Source organism: Garra rufa, chromosome 10, assembly GCF_049309525.1.
Source record: "Garra rufa chromosome 10, GarRuf1.0, whole genome shotgun sequence".
Lineage (NCBI taxonomy): Eukaryota > Metazoa > Chordata > Actinopteri > Cypriniformes > Cyprinidae > Garra > Garra rufa.
Window position 1 is genome coordinate 21485128 of NC_133370.1, and position 10504 is coordinate 21495631.

A 10504-nucleotide genomic window follows, 5' to 3' on the forward strand; every position below is an offset into this window, starting at 1 on the left:
TATGTTCAATGCAGTTGTCTTGACAGAAAGAAACAAGATACATCTCTAGTTTTAACATTATTTGTTCTTCAGAACTTTCTCTTTAAAAGAAAAGAAGTATCTTATTTTTGCAAAGTGACCCACATTTGGTTTTTGACCACAAAATGTGTACAATTTAACAATTTACTCCTGGAGCCATGCTGAAATTCCAATATCTCTGGAACTGAACCATAGAGGGCTCTAAAAACGAAGATGCCAAAAGGAAAGTTTGTTAAGACCCAATTTCTACATTAGCAAATATATAATAATTCTTGAGTTACAGTAACTTGAAAAGTGCTGTTTCCCCATTTTTGAATGCTATAAAGATTGCTAAAGTCAACCAATTTTACTAACAGTCATACCAATCTCTGTGTAAAAGTAATATTATGATGCTGCTAGGTTTCTAAAGTCATTTGTATCCCCCTTGTAATTCGGCTCTAAATCTCAGGTGAAAATTGACATTTTAACCCCCCTCTACAAAATAATGGTTTACTCTGTAAATATTTATCCATCACTATCCACCTTATTTTTCAATGTGGAAGTAAGTCGTTTTGTTCAGCTGACAATGGAAGCCAGACACATTAAATGTATACTCTTACGGAAAAAATAAGTTAAATACAAATCTATCTTTCTTCAGAAAAAAAAATATTTGAATTGAATAGTAAATAGTGATAGAATTGTGTTTTTGGTATGAATTGTTCCTATTGGAAAAAACACTATAAATTACAGGCATATAGCATGACCTTGTGATTTTAATTTCGGTATGATTCACATCTTATTGTATTACTTATTGTAGGTCATTGTGTGTGACTAACCCGCGAAACAAACCACGCCCAGACAACGCTCTCACACCATATGCAAATAAGTAGGTGGAGATTTATTATGTATCGGCCTCTGATTGGCTGCCGTGCCGGTATTGGTGACACGCGCCTCATACCGCTTGTAGCGCGAGCCATGAGATCGCTTCTCCGGTGCTAGCGCTTCATCAGGAAGAGAGCTAGGTAAGACAACGGCCTAATTCCACTAAAGTTGGTTATTTACTCGTGTTAACCGTCTATCTCTGTGATAATCGATATCCACAAAGACCTCATACCTTATTTACTCATTTGATTTTATTCTCCGGACATCTTTCCGTTTAACGGGCTAGTTTTACCGGCTGTTAGCTTGCCTGCTAGCTCGTGGGAACAGAGACTCGTGTGCGATCCTCAACTAGCCTAACATGTTTTTTTTTTTCGGTTGATTCCACTTTAGTTTATTGAAGTTACATATCTTATCACAATTTGGATATAAACTACAGTGGTTTTATGTCCATTGAGTAAGATGTACTTGATATACCGGCGTTTTATGGTTAGAGTTAGCATGGTTGGTGAAGCGGCTCATTAGTCAGGCCTTAGAGTTAACAGACACGCTTTATTCTTTTAAGAGTAACGTTAGCGGCTCCGATATTTCGTTGTGTTGTCCGTTATTTGTGTTTTCAGAACTCGCGATGTCATAGATGTAACTTAATTTACCGAGGACTCTTTATGTTGTGCCGGTATTACTTCACCATTGCAGTTATTCGCCTACACTGCGTCAGGGAAAAATACTGGCCGACTCCACGTGAGCCGGGCTGAACCACTGCACTCGTGCAGTTCGGTGGAGACCTTAAAACAACCGTGAGCAAAGTAAAAGTTTTTTTAGGCTAATTAAATGTTGATTGAACAGAAAGTACGTTTGGGAACAGTGTGTACTTTGTAATCCTATGGGAGCATCTTTACCTCCAGCTAATCTCTTTTTGTCTCACTCTCACAGATTTTTAGAGGTGTTCTGTTCCTGGAATTCACAATCAAAATGCCATCTGATTTAGCAAAAAAGAAGGCTGCAAAGAAGAAAGAAGCAGCCAAAGCTCGTCAGCGTACAAAGAAACCAGAGGATGGAGTGAATGGGGATGCAGAGAAACCTGAGATCCAGCAAAATGGAGCAGCTGAGGTCGATGGTAAGGAGAATCGTTAGAAGGTGGACTTGAAGCCTGTTCAAGCCAGAACTACAAATATACAGTGTGAAAATTTGGAGTGGTGAACATTTCAATTTAAATGAACACTTGTTAATGTGTAAATGGAAAGGTGTTCTAATCTCTTTTCCATTGCACTGTGAAAGAATCCAAACCCAGTTTAAAAAAAGAAAGAAAATAATATTTGCTTCATGCATTACCACTCTATTGACAATAGACAATGGATTCAGCACCTTGCTGAGGGTATTTCTGCCTCCCTACAAGTGCCACCTACTGACAGAGAGTGGACTTGGATTTTTGTTGGTGGCCAATCATGAAAATCTGACTTTTTCCATTTTTAATTGATATAATTGGTTCCCCAGTTCATCTGCCAACCCAGAAAACGTGAAAAAGAACAACCCACTAATCACAAGGTCTTCACAATTACTAGGTCTACAGGCAGGTGAGTGTTTTTGTTCAGGGTTGGAGCTAAACTCTGTAGGACAGTGGCCCTCCAGGATCAACATTCCCCACCCCTGATTTAGCGTCTTTCTCAGCTGTTTACCTTCAAAGACATAACCGACTGTTTTTGCAACTCGTGTTTTTAACAGACTTGTGTATTTGACGGTTAAAGCGCAATAAGACATGAAAGAACTTAGTTTAGTACTCGCATACCATGCAACAGCCGCTTTCTCTGCATGTGCATTCGTATGTGTGCACCTAGAAAACTGTCAGAAGTTGAAACTAATATGGGTTTAAAACAACCGCTCAAATGCAAATAGCATATTTCAGCATGTTTGATCCCAGGGTGTATGAGAACCAGTGACAACATTAAACATGTAATGTGTATAAAGAACATTTTTACATTTTTGCTGGAGAGTAAATCCTTAAATACGTTAGGGTCAATATGAAAACTTTCCGTTTTTGTAACCGCTTCCCTTCCTAGGCATGGTATATTGAAAATCTCAGCTTGAGAATGCTCCTTAATTTTGTTTTTGAGGAATCTTATGGTTGAGGAACACTTGTAATTTGTAAGTTTAGTTGTTTACATTTTGTTTGTTAAACTTTATCTGATTGTGAGAAGCTGATGGAGCTGTATGAGTGTTTGGAGGAGCTGGATGCTGATAAAGCTGAGATGAGCATAGAACCCTATATAGAGTCCCAGCCTCTGGAGCCGAGAGCAGTCAATTTATTGATTTACTGTATATTACACTGCTGCCACACTGATCTAATATAAACATGAGATTTCTTTCCCAGCTGTTTACCTTCACAAACATAACAAACAGTTTTTGTAACTTGTGTGTTTTTAACAAACTTGTGTATTTGACTGTTAAAGCGCAATAAGACATGAAAGAGAACTTGGTCTTGTACTCTCATGCCATGCGACGGCCACTTTCTTTGTGTTTGCTTCAGATTTATGCGCTCAACCATATATCAGAAGTTTAAACTGATATGGCTTTAAAACGCCTGATTTTAGCATGATAGATATGATCAAAACCAAACGGATGTTTTTTGGCAGAGTTTCTGACGTATGAGATGTAAGGGCATAGTCCTATTCTGGAAAAGGTTGCTGGGAGTAGGAGCTCATCAAAACCTGAAACCTGTTTCTCATCCTCGATTCATTTGAATATTCCTTTTTCATTTTACAGAGGTTGCCAGTTTGACGAAGGAGCTGGATGAGTTTGAGCTGAAGAAAACAGAGGCTCGGGCAGTGACTGGTGTTCTGGCGTCTCATCCCAACAGCACTGATGTGCATATCAGCAGCTTGTCTCTTACCTTTCACGGACAGGAGCTGCTCAGTGACACTAGTTTGGAGCTTAACTCTGGCCGTCGATATGGCCTTATTGGGCTCAATGGAACCGGTAAATGAACAATCTGTTCACGTTGGGCTAATACGTCTTCTCTTAGTGGCTTTGGAGATGATTTTAATTGACAGATGAATGAATGAATGTATCTAAATTTGTGTAGGCAAATCCATGCTGCTCTCAGCGATTGGTCACAGGGAGGTGCCGATTCCAGAGCACATTGATATCTACCACCTGACCCGTGAGATGGCTCCCAGTGAGAAGACCGCTCTGCAGTGTGTGATGGAGGTAGATGAAGAGAGGATCAAGCTGGAGAGAGAGGCTGAAAGGCTCGCACATGAGGATTGTAAGTTTCAACAACTCTGATCAAATACAAACGGCATATTTCAGCATGTTTGATCCCAAAATGTCTATGATCCATTTACAATAAAAGGTTAAACATGTAATTTCACATTTTTGCTTGAATAAAACCTTAAATGGGTCAGGTCAATATGAATACTTTCCACGTTTTCATAGGAAGTGTTTTTGTAACAGCTTCCTTTCCTAGGCGTGGTATATTGAGCATCTCAGCTTGAGAAGGATCCTTAATTCTTTTCAGTTAAGGACTCTCATGGTTGAGGAACACTTGTAATTTGTGAATATAATTGTTTACATTTGTTTTTCAAACTTCAGCTAATTGTGAGAAGCTGATGGAGCTGTATGAGCGGTTGGAGGAGCTGGACGCTGATAAAGCTGAGATGAGGGCCTCGCGGATCCTCCACGGTCTGGGCTTCACTACTGCAATGCAGCAGAAGAAACTCAAAGACTTCAGCGGTGGCTGGAGGATGCGTGTTGCTCTTGCACGGTGAGCTTTTAGAATCTTATACCAAAGTTTAAAAAAGTTCTGGGAGATGATGTAACAAAAGGCCGAATGATAGCGCAGTTGCTTTATGCTAACTGTGCAGTGACAAAAACGGTATGAAGCGTTTTTTCTGATCCCAGTGCATTTCTATGAATGTATTTGCATATATCTTTTCATATTTTTAACTTACGGTTTTTCTGAAATCTTCAGGGCATTGTTTCTCAAGCCTTTCATGTTGCTGTTGGATGAGCCAACAAACCACCTTGACTTGGACGCGTGTGTGTGGCTGGAGGAAGAGCTCAGAGAGTAAGGTTTTATTTTTAGAAGGGTTAATATATCTAATGTTTACTGTGGATTGTTGCTGATGAAATGATGTTAACAAAAGGCCGAATTGTAGCTCTTCCATCAAGCAGTTTGTTCTTGGTGTGGTTAGAGCTTTGACAAAAACTAGACCGAAGCATATAACTGATCTGTCAGCGCAACCCAGATGTTAGACTACCACTTGATTTTTCTAGTCATATAGTAACATGGTATAGTAATACATGTTAATAATATTTATTGTATTAGTTCACTTCCAAAATATAATTTCCTGCTAATTTACTTCTGTTATTTCAAGATGTTCTTGTCTTTCTTTCTTCAGTTAAAAAGAAAATAAGTTTTTTTTTTTCAGGATAACTTTTCCAGGATTTTTCTCCATATAGTGGACTTCAATGAGAGCCAACAAGTTGAAGGTCCAAATTGCAGTTATATTCTGGAAGTGAACTAATCTTTTAATTGTGTAATTAACCTTTAAGTAAAGTGTAGGTAATATTATATTACAAAATTATGTTCTGTTATTGTAATGCAGTTATTTGCAAACACTATGCTGAGAGCTGTGTCCTCAAGTTTTTATTCCCTTCCCCTGGCAGGTTCAGGAGAATTCTGGTTTTAATATCCCACTCTCAGGACTTCCTCAATGGTGTTTGTACCAACATTATTAACCTGCACCAACGCAAGCTGAAATATTACACGGTAGAGACTAATTCTATACTCAAGCACTTAAGCATGCTGTTTTCCTAAATCCAAATAGGCAGTTCCATTTATCATTCATCCTCTTTTTCTAAAGGGTAATTATGACCAGTATGTGAAAACCAGAGAGGAACTGGAGGAGAATCAGATGAAGCGGTTTAACTGGGAGCAGGACCAAATAGCACACATGAAGGTAAGCTACTTCATGTACCTTATAAACAAGCAAAATTTCTGTGGTTGATGTGGTTATCTAAAATGTGTTCCTGTTGATCCTCAGAACTACATTGCTCGGTTTGGTCACGGTTCTGCCAAGCTGGCCAGGCAAGCTCAGAGCAAAGAGAAGACTCTACAGAAGATGGTTGCCTCAGGTCTTACTGAGCGTGTTGTAAATGACAAGGTAATGAAAGAACTGTTCTTGAGCACAGCTCTATGCTTTTTTTTTAAATTTATTTATTTATTTTTATTTTTTTTTATTGTTTCTGCGTGCCGCATTTCAACCAATAGGAAGATGATTTAAACTACCTTGTCCTTTCAGACCCTGTCATTTTATTTTCCTCCCTGTGGGAAGATCCCTCCTCCTGTTATTATGGTTCAGAATGTCAGCTTCAGGTATTCGGATAATACGGTATGCGGGTCTAATACACAATACTACTTTTTACACACTTTTGTTGTATCCTTCTCTTGATTGAGATTCTCACATGTATGTTTTCTGTGTTGTATAGCCACATATTTATAAGAACCTGGAGTTTGGAATTGACTTGGACACAAGGGTGGCCCTTGTAGGGCCCAATGGGGCGGGCAAGTCTACTTTGCTGAAGCTCCTCACTGGAGAGGTAAGGCACATTTTAACAAATGCATTTAATTAGGGGAAACACATTTTATGTGACTTAAATTCTTTAGTATTGTGGTTTGTAAAACATCTTTTCTTTCAGCTCCTGCCCACAGATGGTATGATTAGAAAACACTCCCATGTGAAGATCGGACGATATCATCAGGTTTGTTGGCTAGACAATTTGTCATGACATTTACAGTTAAAGTCAGAAATTTACATACACCTTGCAGAATCTTCAAAATGTTAATGATTTTATTACCCTCAATTTGATTTGATTAGTCCTGAATAAGATTTCACATAAAAGACCTTTTCATGTAGTCCAAAAATAATAGCTGCATTTATATATGACCCTGTTCAAAAGTTTACATACACCTGATTCTTAATACTGTGTTGTTACCTGAATAATCCAGTTATTTTTTGTTCAGTTATAGTAGTTCATTTGTCCCTGAACAGTTAAACTGCCCACTGTTCTTCAGAAAAATCCTTCAGGTCCCACAAATTATTTTTTTCATCATTTTTAACACTGAGGACAACTGGAGGGACTCATATGCTACTATTACAGTAGGTTCAAACACTCACTGATACTTCAGAAGGAAAAATGTGTTAAGAGCTGGGGGTGAAAACTTTACATTTGGAGATCAGGGTTAATATAACTTATTTTGTATTCTGGGGAACATGTATCCTTTGTTGCTTCTGAAGGGCACTACTAAATGGGGGGGATCAAATTAAGAAAAATGTACACATCCTCATTCCGTTCAAAAGTTTTCACCTCTGGCTCTTAATGCATTGACTTTCCTTCTGAAGCATCAGTAAGCGTTTTAACCTTCTGTAATGGTTATATGCAGGGCTTGACATTAAGCTTTGGCATGTGCTTGTCCTTCGGACAAGTAAATTAGACATTCACTTGTCCGAGTGAAAAATGTACTTGTCCGGGGCAAAAAAATGCCTTTTTTGCTGTAAATTAATCCATTCTGAAGCAATAGTCTCATCACTACTCTATAAGGTCTTACTTTAATCTAAATATTTTTGATATTTGCCTTAAATTGATTTTTTTAGGACACTTTAACTTTATTTTCCTAACCTTACTAACTGTATGTGTCATTCACATCCAATTGTTAAATTTTATCAATACATTAAATTAGAATAACTAGACACTGTATGGTTACAGAAATTAAATCAAACTCCATCTTTCCACTGCACAGGAAAAACCCAGCCTGCAAACGAAAATGACATTTAATTGTATTTACTTAGACTGTTTAATGAAGATAAGAGGTTTCAAAAATGCATTTACACAGTAAAATTGCAAATACATAAATGTTATAAGATTAATTTTACTTTTTTAAAACATACAAATCTAAAATGTTGGAAAAAAGCAATACCTTTAAATATAAGACCGAACCACCAATAGGTGGCAGTAAGTCACTGACTTAGTGAGTGAGTCACGGATTCAACCAGTTCGTTCACTGACTCACCCCATTCATTAAAGCGCTAAATCATTCAGTACTGAAACACCGCTGTGTTGCTCTGAGATTTACGACTGTTCTGCCGTTGCTTAGCTTAGAACTATTTTCGTTAGCAAAAACGGTTAATGATGTGTCTAAAATGTAAGTTAGTTAATATTAACTACTAGTTTATTGAACTACTGTTGTATAAAATCAATGTCACATTTGTAATCGTAATGGTGCTTTTCTACCGCAGTATGTTTGTTGCGCGTATTAGTTTACATTTCAGTCAGATAGGCTGCACGAGCTTGATACTTGATATTGTCCGTTTTCAGTCATCGTAAGTAATACAATCAGAATTATTCTCACCAAAGTTTTGTTGCTGCGCTAGTAATTGTTTGTAATGTTTTAATCAGGTTACTTGTCCGGTCGGGCAAGTGAAATCCTCTTTCACTTACCCATTCACAAAATCCACTTGTCCCGGACAAGCGTTAATGTCGAGCCCTGTATGAGTCCCTTAGTTGTCCTCAGTGTGAAAATATGGATCTTAAAACCATAGTCATTGTTGGAAAGGGTTCAAATACACACAAATGCTGAAAAACCAAAGAATTTGTGGGACCTGAAGGATTTTTCTGAAGAACAGTGGGCCAAACAAGGGACTCCAGAACAAAAAAAAACAAAAAACTACATGTCATCTTTTGTGTGAATCTATAAATAAAAAACATAACATGCATTTTGCATGGTCCCTCTTATTTAAGTAAAATAATTAAAATAGCTTTAGACTGGTTTTAATGGCTTTTAACTTGAGTTTTGTTTGTTTCTGTAACAGCATCTAACAGAGCAATTGGAGCTTGACCTTTCACCTCTGGAGTACATGATGAAGTGTTACCCTGAGATTAAGGAGAAGGAAGAAATGAGGAAAATCATTGGCCGTTATGGACTCACTGGCAAACAGCAGGTAGGTGTTGTGTGTTTTTTTTTTTTTTTTTTTTTTTTTTTTTTAACTTTGATTTTAAGCTGCAATTAAATTCTACCTTTTATATATTGACGTGTTGCTTTTTAAACTAGGTGAGTCCTATTAGGAATCTGTCTGATGGGCAGAAGTGCCGTGTCTGCTTTGCCTGGCTGGCCTGGCAGAATCCCCACATGCTCTTTCTTGATGAGCCGACCAATCACCTTGACATTGAAACCATTGACGCTCTGGCTGAGGCGATCAACGAGTTTGAGGGTGGAATGATGCTGGTTAGCCACGACTTTAGGCTTATTCAGCAGGTAATGTGAAGCTTTTTAGTGTGTTTGGTTGTGTGTTTTTTTTTTTTTTTTTTTTTTTTTTTTTTCCTTTATCTTGTCAAGCTAATGCAGCTGATTTAAGGTGTTTGTTTAGGTTGAAGTAATATTGGTTTGTTTCCTTGCAGGTGGCTCAGGAGATCTGGGTTTGTGAAAAGCAGACCATCACAAAATGGAGCAAGGACATTCTGGCCTACAAGGAACATCTAAAATCAAAAATCGACAAACAGTTGCATGATTTATAGCCAATATATCCCCCACAGAGGGCAGTTCCAACATCTCTGCCAACCCAGACTATTCTCCAGGAATACAAGCATGCTGGTCAGACTGCAGTTTCAGTACCACCTATTACACCCGAGTCAGTCACTGGGCTTTCCAGTGGAAGTAGCTGTCTTGTTTTTTTTTTTTTTTTTTTTTTTTTTTTTGTCTGTTAATATGCATTACAGTATTTGGACTTTACTTTTCGAGAAACCTATTAAAAATCATGGGTGTGCACTTCATTCTTTTGTACTAGAACAAGGAAGGTCTATAGGACAAAGACTGTAAACATTAAAGTAAACTTCAAGAACTCTTAATGAGCTTTTTTATTTTATCAAATATTGTTTAAAGCTGTATTTGCAATAATGATGTCTAATTAAAAGCGTACATTTATTGATTTGGCCTGTGCTGTCTTTATACGCTGCTCAAGCTGTATTGAGTAATTCCAGATGCCTCTCTACCTTTGTGATCCAACTGGGATTAAAAATTTATTTTTAATTGTCTAAAGGGCTTTAAGTAACTTACAGCTGTTATTACAGCAGATGTTTTACCTTGGTTTTTTTTTTTTTTTTTTTTTTTTTTTTAGTAACATTTGTGTATAGTTGAAGTCAAGTTTACATACACCTTGTGGAATCTGCAAAATGTTAATCATTTGACCAAAATAAGAGGGATCATACAAAATGCATGTTTTTTTATTTAGTACTGACCTGAATAAGATCTTTCACATAAGAGACTTTACAAATAGTCCACAACAGAAAACAATACATTTACATTTGTGAAAAAGTCCCTGTTCAAAAGTTAACATAAATTTGATTCCTAATACTGTTACCTGAATGATCCACAACTGTTTGTTTTTTTTAAGTTTAGTGATAGTTAATGAGTCTGTTTGTCCTGAGCAGTTAAGCTGCCTGCTGTTGCTTCAGGTCCCACACATTTGGTGTTTTTTCTGCTTTTTTTAGTATTTGAACCCTTTCCAACAATGACTATGATTTTGAGATAAATCTTTTCAGACTGAGGACAACTGAAAGACTCACGTGCAACTAT

At 37.4% G+C, this 10504-nt stretch overlaps 1 protein-coding gene across 1 annotated transcript; it reads left to right on the top strand.

The window, feature by feature from the left end:
* Positions 1-953: 953 nt before the first annotated feature.
* On the top strand, positions 954-9857 carry abcf2a (ATP-binding cassette, sub-family F (GCN20), member 2a). The gene is made up of 15 exons (XM_073848821.1): positions 954-1019; positions 1810-1993; positions 3637-3849; positions 3956-4138; positions 4465-4636; positions 4844-4939; positions 5542-5644; positions 5739-5834; positions 5919-6038; positions 6177-6266; positions 6364-6474; positions 6574-6636; positions 8745-8873; positions 8984-9187; positions 9331-9857. The coding sequence occupies exons 2-15, from the start codon at positions 1849-1851 to the stop codon at positions 9445-9447; spliced, it is 1842 nt and encodes a 613-aa protein (XP_073704922.1). The 5' UTR covers positions 954-1019; positions 1810-1848; the 3' UTR covers positions 9448-9857.
* Positions 9858-10504: the final 647 nt, after the last annotated feature.